The 19,234-nt window shown below is 38.8% G+C and overlaps 1 protein-coding gene across 6 annotated transcripts in view; it reads left to right on the top strand.

Annotated features, from left to right (window-relative positions):
* CARF (calcium responsive transcription factor) overlaps window positions 1-19,234 on the top strand; it is a 35,672-nt gene that overhangs the window by 10,637 nt on the left and 5,801 nt on the right. For 4 of the 6 annotated variants that reach the window (XM_052676232.1, XM_052676231.1, XM_052676230.1 and 1 more), the window contains exons 6-14: window positions 3,807-3,996; window positions 6,388-6,508; window positions 7,402-7,545; window positions 7,953-8,186; window positions 9,038-9,200; window positions 10,243-10,318; window positions 14,471-14,601; window positions 15,586-15,952; window positions 17,250-18,554. In XM_052676232.1, coding sequence (XP_052532192.1) covers window positions 3,807-3,996; window positions 6,388-6,508; window positions 7,402-7,545; window positions 7,953-8,186; window positions 9,038-9,200; window positions 10,243-10,318; window positions 14,471-14,601; window positions 15,586-15,952; window positions 17,250-17,368 — 1,545 coding nt within the window. In that variant the 3' untranslated portion in view covers window positions 17,369-18,554. Of the gene's footprint in view, window positions 1-3,806; window positions 3,997-6,387; window positions 6,509-7,401; window positions 7,546-7,952; window positions 8,187-9,037; window positions 9,201-10,242; window positions 10,319-14,470; window positions 14,602-15,585; window positions 15,953-17,249; window positions 18,555-19,234 lie in introns of those variants that run through there. The other 2 variants (XR_008204907.1, XM_052676233.1) reach the window with 2 other exon arrangements.

The following is a 19,234-nucleotide window of genomic DNA, read 5'->3' as shown; positions in this document are numbered from 1 at the left end:
ATACAGAAAAAAAACTGTTGCCTTCTGCTGAGCAGACTGCTTTTCATTAAACTTTGTGAACTTTATATTTGGGAAAGGTTTATACCACTTTTTCCAATTACACATCAAGAAACCATAAAATGGACTTTTTCTCCTGTGATATGTACAGATAATTCACCACACTAAATGGAGAATTTGGAAATATGGTGAAACTGAAACTGTCTTTATTGCCTGTCATGGCATTTGACTTAAACAGAGCTCTCTATTTGCACGTTGTTAGATATACGGAAATGTCTCTATATGGATGGCTGGGATGATGTTAACAGCTAGAATGCATCATAAACAGTTACTATGTACTATCTGCTACTATCCTCTTCCTGATGAATATTTATTTTACTTTCTCTTAATACTTTTTTCAAGGAAAAATCATGCTATCTTATTCACTTCTTCAGATTAAAGTTTTTTTTCCTGTTTTGGCTACTGTAGAAATTGCAGCTATGAGGGATTTAGAAATGCAGCTTCTTTTCCTTATCCATTTAAAATGATTTTTAACCGAATGTGTAAATATTCCTCCTTTTGTTCTGTCTTTTATTTCACACAAATTCTATTGTCCCGTATGTCTGCTTAGACATTCAGAGATCAGAAAATTAGTACTATTAGTCCTTCCATGGTGGAGATGCTGTTCTCACTGAGTAAAGGAGCCACTTCAGCTGGCTGGTTAGTTGTTGAACTCCAGTAAGATGTATAGTTGCTGTTACTCCAATGTGTATTTCCCCATTTTGACAGACTTGTAGCTTATTTGAGTCATTTATTGCTGGCTTCATTATGGGAGGATTTGTATTACAGTCTGCTGTATCTATCTGAGTCTTATAAGAAACTTCATCTGTTGTGCTTAAAGTTCACAGCAGCCACAGTAGTGTAAGAGTTCTTACTTTAAAGAAAAAGGCAAAGTAGTGTCTGTTTGAATGTCTGCTTGTCTGTTCTGAGGATGTAGGCATCTGTTTCTGCTGAAATATTGGCTGTATGCATTAATCCTCTCTGTTCCCTTAAAAAAGTAAGAAAATAGCTTATCACTCTTCTCCCAGCAGAATTCAGGCCGTGGAGGAGTAATCCGAATTCTCTTCCTCCTTATGTGTGCCCAGCAGAGCTGCTTTGCTGAGTTCCAGTCAGTTACACAGTCCTTGTAAATCCAGTGAGAGCTGCTCAGATGCACATGTGTTTTTATGGGCACAGAGACAGTGGAGTTTTGAGGTGCTGTTTATGTTTGCTGTGGTGTCTTGCAGAACGTGTTATTACAAGTAATGGGATAGAAGTATACAAGTAACAGGATAGAGAGATCCAAGTACAATCTGGGGATCTGGTGGAGAGAATGCTGTACCTTTAGTCCAGTCATTCTTGGTGCAGAGCAATGTGTTAACTCACAGTTGCACTTTCTCAATAATTTTTCAGGATAGAAACAACCTTAAAGTGGAGATCTGTGTGAATTTTACAGAAGAACTCAGCAGGTGGGGCCATGTCATGGCCCAGTTACATGTTGCCCGTAGTATATCCCAGGGTGTTGCCAGGACAGGGCTCTGAAGCACAGCCAGCGCCGCAGGTGCAGGCGAACACAGAACAGTAAAAGCTGCAACTGTCCAAAACTGGCACTATGGTCTGTGCTTCAGGCTGGTTTCCTGGCTGCTCTGCAATGCTCAGTTTACACTTGCAGTGCCTACGCAGTGTAATGCTTCTGGCATCCTGCTGCTGCTACTTCAGTTGAGAGAAACTGCAGTCTTAATGTACGTACTTCAGTGTATGTACTCTTGCGAGTTTGAGGTCAGGGAAGAGAAAAGGAATTGCTTTTTTTTTTTTTTTTTTTTTTTTTGGTCACTTGAACCTTGGCTGGAGTTAAATGGCTGAAGAGAGGTAATTACTTTGTTAACAAAAAGTAGATTAAAAAAAAAAAAGGTTATAGAAAAAAAAACATCATTAAAGTTTTCAGTGGTCTGCTCAGAATGCGTTTTCAGCATGCATCAGCATACTGAAATAAGGTATAATTAAAAGTACATTAATTAATCGATGATGCAAAGCTAAATTTATTTCTTTGGAACAGATGGTCTCATGTATCCATTAGTAGCTGCTTGGGAAGCTCCTAGGGAGTGGGGAGCCTATGTGCTATGTGATTTTCTTTCTCTGCCATGCATGTTTTGGGAAGATGTTCTATTTTGTGCAGAGCAGAAGTAAAGCTAGAACAGGAGACGGGGCCCTAACTTGTAATTTCTGCATGAGTTCTATACATTTTCTCTCATCTCTCAAGAATCAAGTCAAAGACCTGTTTAGAGTGACCAGATAAGGAAGTATGGGAAGCTACTTATGCAATATTTGCAATTCCTCCTGTGAAAGGGGATAATCCTAGGTCTCTGTGAAGATATTTCTGTATCTTTCAGATTATTTCTGTCCACTTATGTTACGTATAATCTCTGACTAAGCAATCACTAGCATTTCTTCCTCTCTGCAGCTGTGTGAATGCAGCATATGCAGATTGTTTTATGTACCAGAATGGTGTGCATGCAGCACAGTGAGCTGCTGCTACGTGAGCAGCTGGTACCTCAGACCAACTCTTGCCACTGATGTGTGCATACCCTTATCTTACTGGGCTCGTGCCAGCAGCAGTGCTGTGCTGCCCCACTTCATTTGGAAGGGGTTTGTTTGCTCTTTGTTGACTCAGTGTCTTGTTAACCACAGACACTTTTTTGTCAAGAGGTAGTATTATGCAGTTGTCACCGATATTTTTTTTTTGAGATAATAATATTAGACATCTGCTGTTGCTTTTGTTGTATGTATTGAAACACCTGTCTGCTGCATTTTTGAAAGTGGCAAAAGGGATCCATCAGGTGCTAGTATTCATTCACCATGTGTCTGCCCCACGGTTATGCTGTAAGCTGGCAGACTGCTCTGGGTGTTATTGTCAGCTGCTTGGTGTCCTGATCCTGTGCTACAGGAATCAAAGTGAGAATTATGTTCTGGGTTCACATGGAGGCTCGCTGCTGCCCCAGTGCTGTCAGTGCTTGCTGAGTGGCCCTGGTGTGTCAGCACTGAACCAAATGAGATGGGTGGCTCTGAGTAGCTGAACAGCTATTAAAAGAAGTGCTACAAAGTCAATACATTGTTTTTTGTCACTGGTTTTCTTGTCCTTGTATGGAGCTAAATCTAGGCGCAGTTTTTTCTGGAGTTGCCACTGCTTAGAAGAAGTCACTGCAACTGTAGCTGTTATCCAGTGGCAAGTCTTGCATCTTGTGTTTCTATACAACTTTGAGAATTGAGTGTGCCTTGAAGCTTTAGAAGGGGGTGATATGAGATGTTCAATTCAGAGATAATGCTCTGGGTGGGTGAGGCAGTTGCTGGTATTACATACAGGTGTATTCTGCTCCAACTCAGCTCTGTTTGTCCACTGAAGCAGATGCATTTTAGCAGATACATTTCCATTACAATTTTTAGCACTTCAGAGATCCTCTGTGGCATCATATGAAAATATTCACTTAAGTTGAATTTGTTGAGGAGGTGACTGCAGGTAGAAGTTGTCCTCTGTAAATTAGTGTTGTCAGTAACTCTAGTCTTTCCTGGGTTTTTGTGTGCTTAGGATCTGATGCCAGTGGAGACTGCTCTGATGCTAGATGCAATGGTAACTGTGCTTGTGAGAGTACTAGTGTGGGGGAGAATGTACAAAACACCAAAAACCTGAGCCTGTGTCCTCACGTGCGGAGTCCCTGACCGCCTTTGCTTTCTTGGGTAATGCAGAGCAGTCAGCTGGGTGAATAACCCTATTATTTCACCTCCTTTCCATGCAGAAAATTGGGGACTCATACCGCGGCTATTGTGTGAGCGAGACAGAATTAGAGAGTGTTCTAACGCTACACAAGCAGCAAACACAAAGTGTGTGGGGGACACGCCAGTCTCCAAGCCCGGCCAAACCCGCCACACGGTTGATGTGGAAATCCCAGTATGTCCCATATGATGGGATCCCCTTTGTCAATGCAGGTAACTAACTTCTTTTGTTTCAATAACTACTTTGAAAAATCTCATCATCGGTTGCCAACTGGCCACGAAGAAGGATCCACGTGTTGTTCCTTAGTGTCAGTAAGCTCGAGGCTTAACAAAACAGAAACCAACCAACCAACAAAAAAGTAGCTTGGGATCTCTATCCACAGTGCGAAGGAGCTTGTTTTCCTTGAAACCACAAGCTTTGTTGTGAGTGTTTCTTTCTCCTTGTTGTTTAGAAATAAATTACTTAAGTACCATTTGATGGTGGTTCTTGTGAATGAGCTCTTTAGATGTAAGTTCCATCTGCTCTGCCAAGACTTGGAGTTTCTCATAAGGGTGAGAACTTGTTCCAGTATTCTTGCCTGACTTGGAGATCCTTGGAACAGTCTGTTCCAATGGGATCCAACATGGTATTTAAGCACCCCCCTTTAATACAGAAATAAAAAATAAGTTAAAAAAGAGCATCAATATTCGTCAGCAGACAATTTTTTTTAAATGAATGTGCAGGCTTTACAGATTGGTAAATACATACTTAACTCACGCAATGCATATGTGAAATTAAGTTCATTCAAATCAAATTTAATATGCTTTAATTGTCACATGTGAATGAGTGGAGCATAGGTTATATGCTTTCTTTTTTTTTCCTGAAAGTAACTGAGGAAGTGAAACATTTGCCCCAACTTTATAGCTTCAGCCAAAAATTGTGAGGTATAAGAAAGCTGAGAACGAAGCCAAAACAATCTGTACTTTTATCAGCACCCTCTCTAAATGCATTTGAAACATCTTCAATTTTCTGTAAGATCTGCTTAATAAATGCATAAACATCTCACCCCATGGTGAGATATTAAGAACAAAAGCATGCAGGCTATTTCTTCCTTTACATGCTGCAGACTAGTAGGTACTGATTTTTAAGTTGTAACATTTTTAACTTTGTTTAGACCCCTGTACAAGCACTATGTATACATCTAATGTGTTGTCTTTCCAATGCATTTAGGTATAGAATGGAAACCCACTATGAAGAATGTTCATTAAAAACCTTTCAGTTCTGTAAAGCAGAGGCTGGAAATATGGTTTACTGAGCTGCTGTTAAATCCCAGCTAACTAAATTCTAAATGGTGCAGGAGAAAAGTCTTGCTCTCAAGGAATTTACTCATTTCTGCCTAAGTGAAACTGGTCTGTAGTGCCTTTCCCACTGTGATTCTGCTTCTGTTGTGGGGAAATAAAGTAGAAGAGGAAAGGCTAGATTGTTCCCTATGTATTATAAAACAATATATAAATAAATAATCAAGATCTTGATTTTTAGATGTCTTACAAATTGTAGATAGCCGATACCTTTGTAAAAGAAGATTCAGTAGCTTTTGAGATACATACTAGTAAGAATTAGTTTAAAGGTCTTGAAGTCTTTTCAATCTTAGGAAATTATTGTTCTGTTTTGTTGTTTTGTTTTGTTTTTTTTTTAAGGCAGAATATCTGTTTATTATACATTATATATTATATATATTATACATCTGTTTATTATGTCTCTTTTAAATTTCCCTTCTCTTCATATGCATTGATGTGTATATGTTTTTTAATAAGATCACACTCTCAGGCAGTAAATCATTGAGTGTCCAGTGGAAACACCTCATGTTGCTGTAGTGATACCTTACAAAGGTTTTGGTCATATCATTTGCTGTATAGGCAGCTCCCTGCCTATGTACTGGAACATGTAAATTTTATGTAACAGATAATGTGATATGGGAGAGGGGCAAGTTCTATACTTGACCATGCACACCTTGTTATGCTTATTAACACTTCTGTAAGTGGCATGATTGGAATAAGCCATGTATTGGAATGAGGGTAGAGTAAAGCCATCTTTGTTTAAGCCTGTCTGTGTTCATGGGAGTATGCCGTACTGAGGCAGAGTTATTTAACTGATAAGGTAGGTCAGATTTGCAAGTAAGAATTTTTGGGGCTGCATGGTCTGATGTAATGATTAAAGACCTTTGCTTTTAGCTGTGAGGTTTTCTTGGTTACTTTGGAGATTCTGTCTCTTATTTGTGTTTATTATGAATGCTGTTCTCCTTTGGTAACTAGTAAGGGTTCTCATATTGTAAAATGCTTGATCAAGTTGGAACCTAATCTTATGCCCCTATGTATATTCCGGAGCATTGTGAGGTGTAATCACTTTAGGAAATGCTTTCAAAGTGCTCCACATTCCTCATGTGCTGTGAAAGAAGCATTTGCAGTGTATTTGAATGCTTGCTACGTTTGAGCGTTCTGTTGTCTAAATGGTCTGATGTTAAACAGAAATAACTTTTTCAGAGTTTCTGTCTTTTCTATATTTAATATTTTACTATAATGACTTCTGTGGTTGCTTGAATAGAGTGAATTATTTTCTGTTCCCAGGAAGCAGAGCCATTGTAATGGAGTGCCAGTATGGGCCAAGGAGAAAAGGGTTCCAGTCTAAAAAAGCTGGTGAGCAGGAAAGCACTTCTGGCTATCTATACAAAGCCACTTGTCCAGCAAGGTAAGGATTGGCTGTAAAGTTACCATCCTAAGAAAGCATGCTTCTTGTGAGCCTTGACAGCATGCAGTTCGGAGGCAGTAGCTGATATCATGCAGTGTGGTTTCTAGCTTGGTGCCCTTGATAGTTTGAGGGAAGGAGGGAATACTGTGTGGGGCTGAGACTTGACAGGTTGCTGACATGCAAGGTACCAATACATCACTACATGAACTACAAGTGGTTCATGTGGGAATGTGGGAATCACTGGAAAATTATGAGGACATCGTATGGTGGTGTCCTTTAGTGACCTTATTTGATCCTAAGACAATTGTCTTGTTTTTCCTTCAAGCTTTTAACTGCAATTGTATCAGTAGATCGTTTGAATTTAGCAGATCTTCTATTTACAGAAGTTACAGTTCTTCCTGTTCACTGGGGCTTCCTTCTTACTCAACTCCAGTGTTTTCTACTCTTTTTGTATCCTTGAACACTCTCTTGGGTTTCAGTGCCACACTTACTCCCTCTTTACAGACCTAATAGTGTGTTTATCTGGATGGGTGCAGTTAGATATGTATATGTTCAGCTCACATTTTGGGCATGGAGGCAAGTCCAACATGTCCAGAAATGGCGTTGTGCTTTTACTCTACTGAGGGAAAGCAAATTTTTGCTGATGTGCATAACTCTGGCCAAGTGACTTCCCTACTGGATCAGGCATATGTGTATGTGTACTCACCTGCATCTCTTTCACTGTTAAAAGATCTGCAGTTCTCTTAGAAGGTCCTCACCCCTTGCAGCACTGCTTGATTTCATTTTTATTTTTATTTTTGCTGTGATAGTATGTGATATGAAGTAAGTGGGAATTTTGCCTTCTCACTCAAGGAGATTCTTTCTTCTGTTTCCTCTTATTTTCCCCATGGAAGGATCTATATTAAAAAAGTTCAAAAGTTTCCGGAGTACAGAGTTCCTACTGACCCTAAAATTGACAAGAAAATCATAAGAATGGAGCAGGAAAAAGCATTCAACATGCTGAAAAAGAACTTGATAGAGGCTGGTGGTATTGTCAGGTGAATTTTGCACTTTTTTTTCTTTATATTGAGAAATGATAGAAAAAGAGCAATAACTTGCTTGGTTTTCTTTATGTCCTTGATTGCTTTATTAAGTCTTATTGACATTGTGGGATTTTTTGTTAATAAGACTCATGGCTCTGGATTATTTTATTTAGTAAATGTGTTTAAATGCTGAGCTGTGGAACTTATGTTTTCATGCAGGGAATATAAAAAATATTTTTACTACTTCGGGGTTTAACCCGGGTTATCTTGAAACACAGGGTGTGAGAGGACCATAAGCTCAGAAGAGCTGTATCTTTCAGCTCAGGAGGTCACTGTTTCATTTGTAATTGTCAGGCTTTTTCCTCAAACGATTTATTTTGCTGCCTTTGCTTGAGAATTATAAAAACTTTCCTCCTTGCTAGGTGGTATGTGCAGTTACCCACTCAGCAAGCCCACCAGTATCATGAAATGGAAACTTCCTGCCTTCCTTCTTCACCCTCCCATTTTTCTGCTGCTTTTCCTGAGGAGGAGGAGGACATTGGTAGAGATGAGAACTGCACTCTGCCTTCCCGCCTTCATCCCCAAGTGGCAGACAAGATCCGAGAGCTGGTGTCTCAAGGAATAGAGCAAGTCTATGCAGTGAGGAAGCAACTGAGGTACGGAGCTGTCTGTCAGTGCTCTTAGTCTGTGCTTTGCGTGGTTTTGAATTTGATTAATTTGATTTGTAAGTAAATGGCATTATTGATGCATAACTGTACGTATTTCCAACACGTTATTAGTCTCTTTCTTTTTTAGGGATTTTGTCTTCTCTTTCCATTTTATTGTAGACTACTGTTAAGAGCTGCTGTCTTCTTTAAAGTTTGTTGAGCAGATGGGTATTTTTAAATTCCAACTCCAGAGCAGATGCACAGAGAACTGGATCCAAATATCTTTTAACTTGCTCTTATATTGTCATTGCAATCTGGAGAGGGAGATGGTAGCAGCAACTGTAACAAGTAATATTTCTATGAAGGCTTCCTTATAGAATCACAAGGTTGGAAACGACCTATAAGATCATCCAGTCCCACCGTCTCCTCATCACCATTGCTACCACCAGCACTACATACTACTACCATATCATGCAGCACGTCGTCCAGACACCTCCTGAACACTGCCAGGGACGGCGACTCCACCACCTCCCTGGGCAGCCATTCCAGTGCCTGACCACTCTCTGAGAGAAAAAGTTCTTCCTTATGCCTAATCTAAACCTCCTCTGATCCTCTGATACAATTTGTGGCCATTTCCCTGTGTCCTGCTCGTTGCCTGGGAGAAGAGGCCAAATCCCTCCCTTCAGGAGGTTGTAGAGTGCAATGAGGTCTCCCCTGAGCCTCCTCTTCTCCAGAGTGAACAATCCCAGCTCCCTCAGCCACTCCTTATAAGACTTGTTCTCCAGACCCCAAGTAAATAGCACAATAGATCTAAAATATGCATATTTTCACTTTAATATTTTTGTCCTTTAATGTGACAGAAAGTATGTGGAAAGAGAATTATTCAAACCTGATGAGGTGCCAGAGAGACATAACCTATCCTTCTTTCCCACTGTGAATGACATCAAGAACCATATTCACGAAGTGCAGAAGTCCCTGAGAAATGGTGATGTGGTATATAATTCAGAAAGCATTCCAGCGACGGTATGTTGGCCCTGGTGTTTCTTTTCAATTTTTGGAGTTTAATACTTTAAGTTTAATACTTAATTTACTTTTAATTTAATGAAATGGGGGTTGGACTCGATGATCTCTGGAGGTCCCTTCCAACCCCTACAATTCTGTGATTCTGTGAAACTCTTAATTGAAGAGTTTAATACTGTAAGTCTTCTAACTTTTAGTTGCATTTCAGAATTCTCTGACATCCTGTTTCCAGTACCAGTATTTTCAGTGGAATCTCTTGCTGATCAAAACTGATTAAAAGTGAATAAAGCCTTTTGACCATATTGAGTATTTATGTCATCAGCATTAGATGGCTGTTAGTTGAGTGCAGTGCTCACATGATGACTACGTGAAACTAGAAGGCATGCATCAGAGAGCTGTTAATGGCTTTATCTGATTGCTGTAAAAGTTACTTCTACTTTTCCACATCTGAAAACTCGGAATGAAGTCTGCCTCAGGTGCAGCCTAAATTAGCACTTGTACAATTCGTGAGTGTACTTTCTAGCAAGTGAAGTAAGTCTGAAGTAGATACTTCAGAGTGTTGAGTAACTCTTACATGCTGTTCCTTAAATTTCTTCCACCTGTTGAGTGCGAAGAAATGTACAGTGATTCTAGTTTTTCCAGTCATTAGGTTTAAAATCAGCTTTGCCAAATTATAGTATTAAGTAGTGCTGTGTCTTTGGGGTTTTTCCATTCTCCCTAAACTATGCTGGGCTAAGGTGAGTGGGTGATATTTGTTGGCCGAATTGTGGTTTGGCAGTTTGTTGTATTTTTATTTTGTTTTGTTCAAAGTCTTTGAGTTTTCACAAGGTGACTGTAGCCTTCTTGGTATAGTGTGTGTTTAAAAATAGTTTGCAGTATCTTTTATTTTAAACCAAGAACTTCCAACCAAGAAGTTGGAAACCTTCTCTGGAAACCAAGAAAATGCATAGTTTCATATACTATTTTCTTGCATGTTCTGAAATGAGCCTGTGTTTCTGCAATAGAAAAACTTTAACTCTTTCTGAGAACTGTGATCTTCTTTCAGCTACAGTGGACCACAGATGGTGGGAATGTTCTCACAGAAACTGTGACTGTTACGTTTGCCTCACCACCTTCCAATGGTAGGACTGTGTTAATAACTTACCTCCTTCCAATGGTAGGACTGTATTAATAACTTCAGAAATTCATTTTCTGTTCAGAGAGGTCTCTGTTGTGTTTTTGTCACTCAGTTAAATTAACAAGAATTACTTCAGAACTGTTTCTGGTTTGAGGCAGGAAAGGGCATGTTGTGTTGTTTTTTTTGGTACTGACCAAACATACAGGAAAAAAATGTGTAATCTTAATGTAGTTGACAGAATTATAAAAGCTGTAAATTTGTCTTCTACTTTGTATCCTTAAGCAACTGAAGCTTTTTGTGGGATGATTGTTTTCAAAGAGCAGTTTGCCTTGGATGGAGGTGGAGGTGCTGGTAACACCTGTTATTAGAGCAAATGAGATTCATATCAATCAGGGCACACAGCTTGGACCAACTGGGTGCTTGAGTTCCTTAGTGGTCTGTGCTTGGCACATGCTGACAGTACCTTGCTAAAGGGGACTCGTGCACGTTGGGATTCCTGCTTCTCAGGAATTCATTGTTAATGACTACAGTAATGTGTGAAGCCAAAATAGCATCTCTTTCAAACAATTGTTCAGCCAGGTAACAAGACCCCAGTACAAGAAAGACAGGGAACTGTTGTAGAGGGTCCAGAGGAGAGCCACAAAGATGATCGGGGGACTGGAGCACCTCCCCTACGAAGATAGGCTGAGTGATCTGGGCTTTTGTTCAGCCTGGAGGAAAGAAGGCTGCGGGGTGACTTCATTGCAGCCTTTCAGTGCCTAAAGGGGGAGCCTACAGACGGGGGGAATCAACTCTTTGAAAGGGTTGATAACTGCAGGACAAGGGGAAATGGTTTTAAGTTGAGGGAGGGAAGATTTAGGTTGGATGTCAAGGGGAAGTTCTTTACAGAGAGAGTGGTGAGGTGCTGGAACAGGCTGCCCAGAGAGGCTGTGGATGCCCTGTCCCTGGAGGTGTTCAAGGCCAGGTTGGATGGGGCCCTGGGCAGCCTGGTCTAGTATTGAATGGGGAGGTTGGTGGCCCTGCTTGTGGCAGGGGGGTTGGAGATTCACGATCCTCGAGGTCCGTTCCAACCCTGGCCATTCTGTGATTCTGTGACTTCCTCTTATTTCACTGCAAAAGCTGTGTGGATTTATATAGAAATTTATTTTATCTGTGTATTTTAGATTTATTTTAGGTACGCTATGCTTCCTTTGTAGCAAGTGCTACTCCAACTTCAAAACATTTAGTAAAACAAATAAGGGTGTTTGTAAATAAACCTAAATGCCACCCATGTAGTTAGGATTGCACATAGGTTGAAGTGCTCCATTGGATCATGGAGTCTGGTAGTAAATTTAAAATGACATTATTTTCTCCTTTTTACCTAGATTTGAAGTATATTTCTGTTTCAAGGATAGTTTGCCCAGTGTGGCATGAAAGAACTTCCCTGGATGTTTGTGGATGCTTTTCCCATCTGTTGTTTAACAAAGATATGTTAAGAGATTCATTAGAGAATTTGATGGCTTTAGCAGGAATGTGACTGCAGCAAGGTGGATGAACCTAATTATCTCCACACATTCCATTAAGAAACTTGCAGCATTATCTTAATGTTGTTAATCTCAGTAGCACTGCTGGCTTGTTTTCTCATTTATCTGGAATGTGGTGTTTATTTTTCCAGACAGCTGGTAGAGAGTTCTATGGGAATCAAAGGTGCACTGCCACAGTTGTCATAATTAAAGATCTGTCTAAGTCAGAACTTAACCTCCTCTGTGGTTTCTTGCCTGAAGAAATGTAGATATGTTTGGACTTCTTTCCTCTTTGGCCCTCTTCACTTCCTGATCTATATTTTTTTAAACCCCCTTGAAGTCTAGCTCACTGGGCAATTTCTCTCTTGAGCAATATTGTGTACACCAGTGCATTAGTAATTAGAATAAAGCTAAAGTTGGGCTTCTGTTTTGTTTCTGAACTCTTTTTATAGTCTTTGTTACAAAAATTGAACAGAGAAGTGTCCTGTACACTTATACTCTTAAAGCAAGAAATTCAGTGTCGACAACTATCAGAGTATGAAAGGTAGATTTTTAGGCTCAATTTGAATGTTTTGTTTTGTTTTTTAAGGAAGTCTTGTTTTTTAGAAAAGGAATTTGCAATTTGCAATATAAACAGACTTACTGTGTTTAAGCTTGCACTGCTGTGCTAATATTTCCATTAGTGTGCTTTTATGGAGAGAAACAAAATGATGGTTCCAACAGCTGAGCAGGGCAAATTTGGTACAAACTATCTGAATGCTGATGAAAGTTCAGGAAGATCAGTTCTTGTCATCTTTCACAGATATCTGATAGACTAACTTGCCTTGAAAAATGATGTAAACATCCATTCAGACAGGTTCTGACTTTAGAGGAGGTTACAGTGTTGGATGTGTTTGGCTTTCTGCACGTGTGCACCAATTCAGTGGATGTAAGCAGACAATCTAACTCCAGCATATCTCGTCTCCAATTAAATTTATGTGAGGATGAGTCCACACACACTGCAAACACAATTATAATAAATGTCTATGTGAAAAAAAGAAGCCCACTTTGAAGAAATCAAGAATATTAAAATGCTCAAGAATATTAAAATGTAGCAAGGGAAAAACAGTACTGACTTCTCAAACTGCTGTTTGTGTATGTATTGTTCTTTATTTCAACTTGTGTAAATGTGTTCATGTACAGCACCAAAGAAACCAGCAGTAACAGAATTAAACTCCAGATGTTTGTTTCATTTTCTGTGCAGAAGTCCATGCCTCTGACTAGAATTCTAGGCATATGAGGAATATCCTTCATCAGAGAATACTGTTTTTTGTCTCTTTACTACTAAGTGTAAGAATCGCTGTCAGAATTCCTAAGTCTGTTTCCTTTTGCATCTCTCATGAAGTATGCTGACAAGTGGAATAGAATACCATGGATGTGTTTAACTTCTGGCATTCATACTAAATATCCATGCAGTGTAAGGACTGGATAGAATTGGATTTGATCTGTTAGATTCGTACCTAGGCTTATCGTGTAGAGTACATTCTCAGAAGAGAACTGCCTTCTCTTCCTACATGTGAATATTCACATATTCATATGGGATCTCTGTATAATATTAAAAAACACCAAGTCTTTGGAGTGGTTGTATTCAGTAAGACTTAGACCGTATGTTATTGTCAGTTAGGATAAAGAAAGTGAGCTTACAATTCATTATGTATGATGAGGAACATATTGCTTAGCTGCTTAGATTGCTTAGAGAAACAAGTTGCTTAGATGGATGGAAGCTTTGTGTGTTTTTTTTTTCTATTTTTTTTCTAGAGAGCGTTTTGAAACTTGATTCTCACTTTTTCCCATTCCATGGATTAATGCACGTGCACATGGCAATCTCTTCTTTCATAGTTACAGCAGTAAAACTGCAAAGCAGAAATTAGAGCAGTAATGTAATTGTGCCTGTATACATCTTAGCCAAAAAGTCCTGGGTATCTCAAACAGGAATGGAATAATCCTACTGGAATTGCTTTTGCAGAAATTGTGGCAAGTCTTGATTTCCCCAAGTCTTAAGGAAATAAAGACAATTATTTTTGCTGTAAGTAAGAATTTGGAGAATACAATGCAATCTCTACGCATCAGATAAATGGGCTTTCTTTAAAATTACACCTGATGTGTGTATAGTGCATAGAAGTTTTCCTAATTGTACAAATATGCTTTGGAATGAATGAGAAGAATTGCTGGATTTTCTGTGTATGTTTCTATTTGGAATCCAACTTTTTAATGCTTGCCTGTTATTGAGCCCTTACTGAAGGTGCCTGTGTGGTCACATTATAAGATTGCTGTTTTGATAGAAATGTTTCAACTTTTATTTTAGAATTAGGAATACAACACAGAGAGTAGGGAGCAATTATGTTGCTGTCCAGAATACTTTTTTCATTTGCAATAGTTAGCACATCTTCTTATGATGTCTTCCTATGATGTTTTTTTCTTGTAACAAACTTTTTTTTTTTTTTTTCTTTACTATCCAAGCTCTTCTGCAAAAGAGAAGAGCATGTGTGTGTAGACATGTCTTAACTACATCCATATTGAGATTGAAGGGGCCTGGCTTGTTCCATTCACAGGGGAGGCTTTTAAACAAGGAAGAAACAGTTCTAACAGTCTGCTTACTGTCTGTGGTACTGCAGGAAGCTCACCAGGGGAGTCAGTCATCACCAAAGCAGAATCCAACCAGAGCGCAGAGACCCTGCTATCAGAAAAAGCTCAGCTGTTGTCTTCTCTCTCTTCACTTCAGCCCAAGATATTTGCACAATTTCAGGTATGGTCAAGTTTTTTAGAGAATGTCAGGTGTTCTTTGTTGGGAGAACTGAAGGAAGCTATAAATATCAAGTTTCCTCTCAACTACTGATCCCAAACACTGGCTGTGAGGGAATGTGGACTTAGAAATAGCTCTCAAGTCCTACTTTGGCCTCTCTTATATTGCACAACTGGCATCTAGTTGTAGTGCAGGAGATTCCTCTGCTTTGTGGCCTCTTTGTGAAGGCAAAACCAAGAAGGTGTGGAAGTGAGTTTCTGCCTCAAATCAATCACCTTAATAGTTTCACACACTTTCCAGTCATTTCATGATGACAATGCTGCAAAGTTGAGGAAGGATATGTCAATCATATTCCTTTTAAATCTTTCTCCAGCCTTGTAAGGGAAAATCTGTTAGAATCCTAAAACTGTTCCCAGATCAGAAACATAAGACTTCCAGATTGAAAAGGTGAGGTGCAGGGCTAAGTATACCATGCTTAAGGAGTTTCTTCTGAAGTTCATATTGCTTCAAACCTGTCTCTCTTAACTGTCTTTCCTAAGCTACCCTTGTATCTCCTGAAGGTCATAATCTCTTCCGTAGAGATACAACCTGCAGTGAAATGCTCTTCTGCTTGCTGTTTGCTTCTCTTGCTGAAGGTAGCCACCTTGGCTTCACACCCCGCTATCCTTTAAACCAGTATACTTAGCTTTTAGTGCACATCCCTCATGGGCATAACCATGTATTGAGGAAGGATTTGAAACTCAGTATCTGTCCAAAATTAGATTTTTATGGTCCTTAGTAGTTTTCTAGATGCTGCTGGACACCACTGTCTGCTATGTTTCCTGAAACAAGTATAATCTGCAGATGCTGAAGTTGACTCTTCAAAAGAGATGATGTATAGAAGGTCAGAACCTTTCCAGTTCCAGCACTGCAAAATGTGTTATTCAAATAGAAATCTCTTCTGCTTTAAATGCTATTATATTTGTACTTCTGCTTTCTCTTTTGCAGGGATTACAGATGCAATCAAACTTTACCTCCACAAATGGGTCAACAGCCCTGATAGCTGTAAATAACCATTCCCATTCCAATTCTGCAAATCTCTTGGATTCCATAGAGAGTGCAGTAACCAACCATCCTCCAGTACTTGGTCAGGGGCACAGTCTGCAAAAAGGTGCTGGCCTAGCACAGCACAGTGCTACTGCCTCTGCTTTTGGGACTCCTCCTGCCACTGATCAGAATCTGGTCACCATGGGCCACCTGGTAGCACTTGACAGGGAAGGGGACTCCAGAAGCCTAGAAGGAGGAATCCAGCAAGTTCTCTTGGGAGATGTGCAGACTATTCCAGTACAGATTGTGGAAAGCCAGCCTGCACTTCGTAAGTTGCACTCTTCCCAATACATGTAAATATAGAAAATACATTGGATTTTGTTCTGTGTGTCCTAAAACAAAGTAGATAAATGTGCTGATTAAGGGGAGCTCCAGTATAGGTTTGTTCCAGCTGATTCTAATTAATATTTACTGTAAGATCACAACAGCTGTAAAATGTATTTATGTAATTTTTGCTATAAAAGTAGAGACTTAATTGAACTACTTGCAATCACTTTCACTGACAAAATACCAGCTTGTTAAGTTGTTGTTTTGCTCCAAATCCCAACATTTAGCTAAAATGCTCATCTTCAAATTTTGTTAGGAGAAGTAAGTGTGTAAAGTAACAAATACTGAGTTTGGTTAGGAGTCTTTATAAATAATTTTTTTTCAGGTCTTTTAAATCATCATTAGGTTATTTCTGTGTGGCAATATTGTCAAAGTTAAATGTAAGAGTTCTTCTCTTGGCTGTATTTTTTTTTGTAGCTTGTCTTCTTCCTTGTTATAATAGGATTTCACTGTTCTGATGAGAAACTTTTCCTTCTGGGTAAAGGTTATTTAAGAGAGGCTATCAAATATACCTCCTTCACTCAGTTGTTTAGCCCATTTGTGCAATCAAGATGTAGATGCCTTTCAAATAATAGTTAATATTTAATATACATTTTTAAATACTAGTTTACATACAAAAATTTAGCCAAATATAAAATTTAAATCATACAACTGGAGGAACTGCACTCGCTGTTCGTCTGGGATTTCTTTTTACTTCTGCTCCAGATCTTAAACTGTCATCACCATCTGGATTTGGAAATCGTGAGGATATCTGCGCCTTTCCTAAGTTAGGTGGAAGCCTTGCTCATAAAATACACCAATCCTCCTCCTTGCTGTTGCAGAGTCCAGATTTCTTTGTCTGAAGATTGGGAGGACACAAACAAGTCTGTATTGATGAGGAATTAATGTTACAGAGCTGATTTGGATGAAACACTCACCAGTTCAGTCAGTGATTATTTCAAGATGCTTTTCTCCCCGTGTGTATACATGCACTTAGTTGAAGTTATTTTGTATTTTCTAGCCTTTCTCTTATCTGAAGTGGTAGCCTAAGAATAAGCTATTTCCTGATGAGAACACACGTGCAGTCACGGAACAGAGGCCAATCTTGCCAAAGTTTAGGTCATTTTTAAATCAACATATTTTATTGTTTATTTGGTAAGCAACAATGTGTCTTTTTCTTTTAAATGCATACAGTTATTGGAGCTGAAGTGTTATCGGTGCTATTTGGACTTTAATGTTTTGTTTTGTTCTGTTTTAAGATGAAAATAATACAGAGGCTGGTATCTGTATGAGCCAAGTTAAACAAGAGCCAAGAGAAAAAGCGCTGTCTGTGGAGCCGGATAAAATCAGAGACTGCCAGAGATCCTCCTCTGTTTAAATCTGTGAAGGCTGTAAGGATTTTTCAAGTCAGAGGACTCTAAATGCCTTGGGAAGAAAGGCAGGTACTCTTAAAATAATGCCATTCTTTTTAAATGGTACTGTGACATTCAGACTGGGCATATTTTAAATAGTTCTGACAGACAACTATTTTGATTTACAACTGATGTGACTCACTGCCAATTCCAAATCTGTTCACTTACCAGGTGAAACAACTCTTCTCTCTTTCATTTTGTGTTTTGAATAATTTGAATGCTATCCAAATGGTCCATTTTGGTCAGCATTTCTAAAGGTCTTCCACAGTTAGTGTTAGAAAGTGGATTAAAATGCTTGATTTGCTTTTCTCCTTGAGATCACGAACTGTTACAGCGCTACACAGTTACAGAATCTGCCAGCTCCCAGACTCTGGATTCCAACAACAAAGTTCATGAACACAATAGTTTTGTGACAAAACAAAGGTCTAATAGACTACATTTCTACATGGTGAAGGACATGGATGCTTAAGAAAATGCAGCTTTGACCTGATCATGTTAGTGGTGTGAGGATCAAGGAGAGAAGAAAGGTGAGGATGCCAGGTGAACTTAGTTGGATGATGAAGAAACATCTGTGAATTGTAACAATGAATGTTTTCAGCTTATGATGTCTTTAACCCTGTTCTAGCTTTGTAATCAATAGAATCATTAAGGTTGGAAAAGTCCTCTAAGATCAACAAGTCCGATCATCAATTAAACCACGTACCTAAGTGCCACATCTGTGTTGCCACTTGCAGTCTTTGCAGTGGTATTGTAGCAATAGTTGGTTGTTACATCTAAAAGTAGTCTTGGTTTGTTTTTTTGTTTTAGAAAAAAAAAAAAAAAAAGAAAAATTGATGCTGCAGTTTCAGCTTCTCTACCTTTTGCTTTATGCACTTAAATTATATTTGTGAGTCTATCTTAACTTGCTGCTGTTCATGATTGTGAGGCTTACATATACATTACTAACAGAGAGGCCCAAGAGAACAAAGCAAGTAATATAAATCCAAGCAATATGTTCTGTCACCATAACATTCAGGAAACAAACTTGTTTTTTTTTCTGTAATAGCAGCTTCTAGGACTGAACTGGTCTGAAGTACTTAAAAGAGTTACCAGGAAGTTTCATCAAACTGAATATGGTTGGGTAGTACCTTTTGGCAACACTTAAGCCAAAGTCATAATAAGAGACAGAAGTTGAATTGTGTGATCCGTGATAGATAACTTTCTTTAATAACAACAGCAACAAAAAAACGGAATCTATTTAAAGCAGTAAGTGAAACGAAACTGATGCCAATGTAGGTATCAAGTTAAACAGTGGCATTGGTTTTTCAGACATTGAATTTTTAGAGTAGCATCTAAAATATTTTGTGTATAGCAGTACGAGTAGTTCCTTTTGAATTGTTTAAGAAACTGATCACAGAATTAGATATTTTTCTGCATGCTGTACAAGAATGCAGGCAGAAGACTTTCTCTTCTCCACTCTAAAAAAGCAATAAAAAAAATGTGGACTTATGCTGAGAGAAAATGTTAGGAATATTGTGTGTATATATATGAACATAAAGATTAATGTTTTGAAATTACTACATTTATTAATATGCATTCAAGGCATTCACAAACCTCATTTGAACAGTGGCCATTTAAAACTGATTTTTAACTTTCTTTACTGTCTTTAAAGCTAAAACTTTGGAAAGTCGCTGGTTGAAATTGGGTTCCTAATACCTCTGTAAGCAGCATCTGTTAGATAGTTATGTTGTAGTCTTAACATAAACATGTACTGACTTCTGTGAGGTTAATTAACTATTGCTGTTAATACTGTTAATTTTAAGGTTAATGTTTATGGATTAGCTTAAATCTGA

This window comes from Tympanuchus pallidicinctus, unplaced genomic scaffold, assembly GCF_026119805.1.
Source record: "Tympanuchus pallidicinctus isolate F22 unplaced genomic scaffold, pur_lepc_1.0 scaffold15, whole genome shotgun sequence".
Lineage (NCBI taxonomy): Eukaryota > Metazoa > Chordata > Aves > Galliformes > Phasianidae > Tympanuchus > Tympanuchus pallidicinctus.
This window is presented reverse-complemented; position numbering and strand designations above follow the sequence as displayed.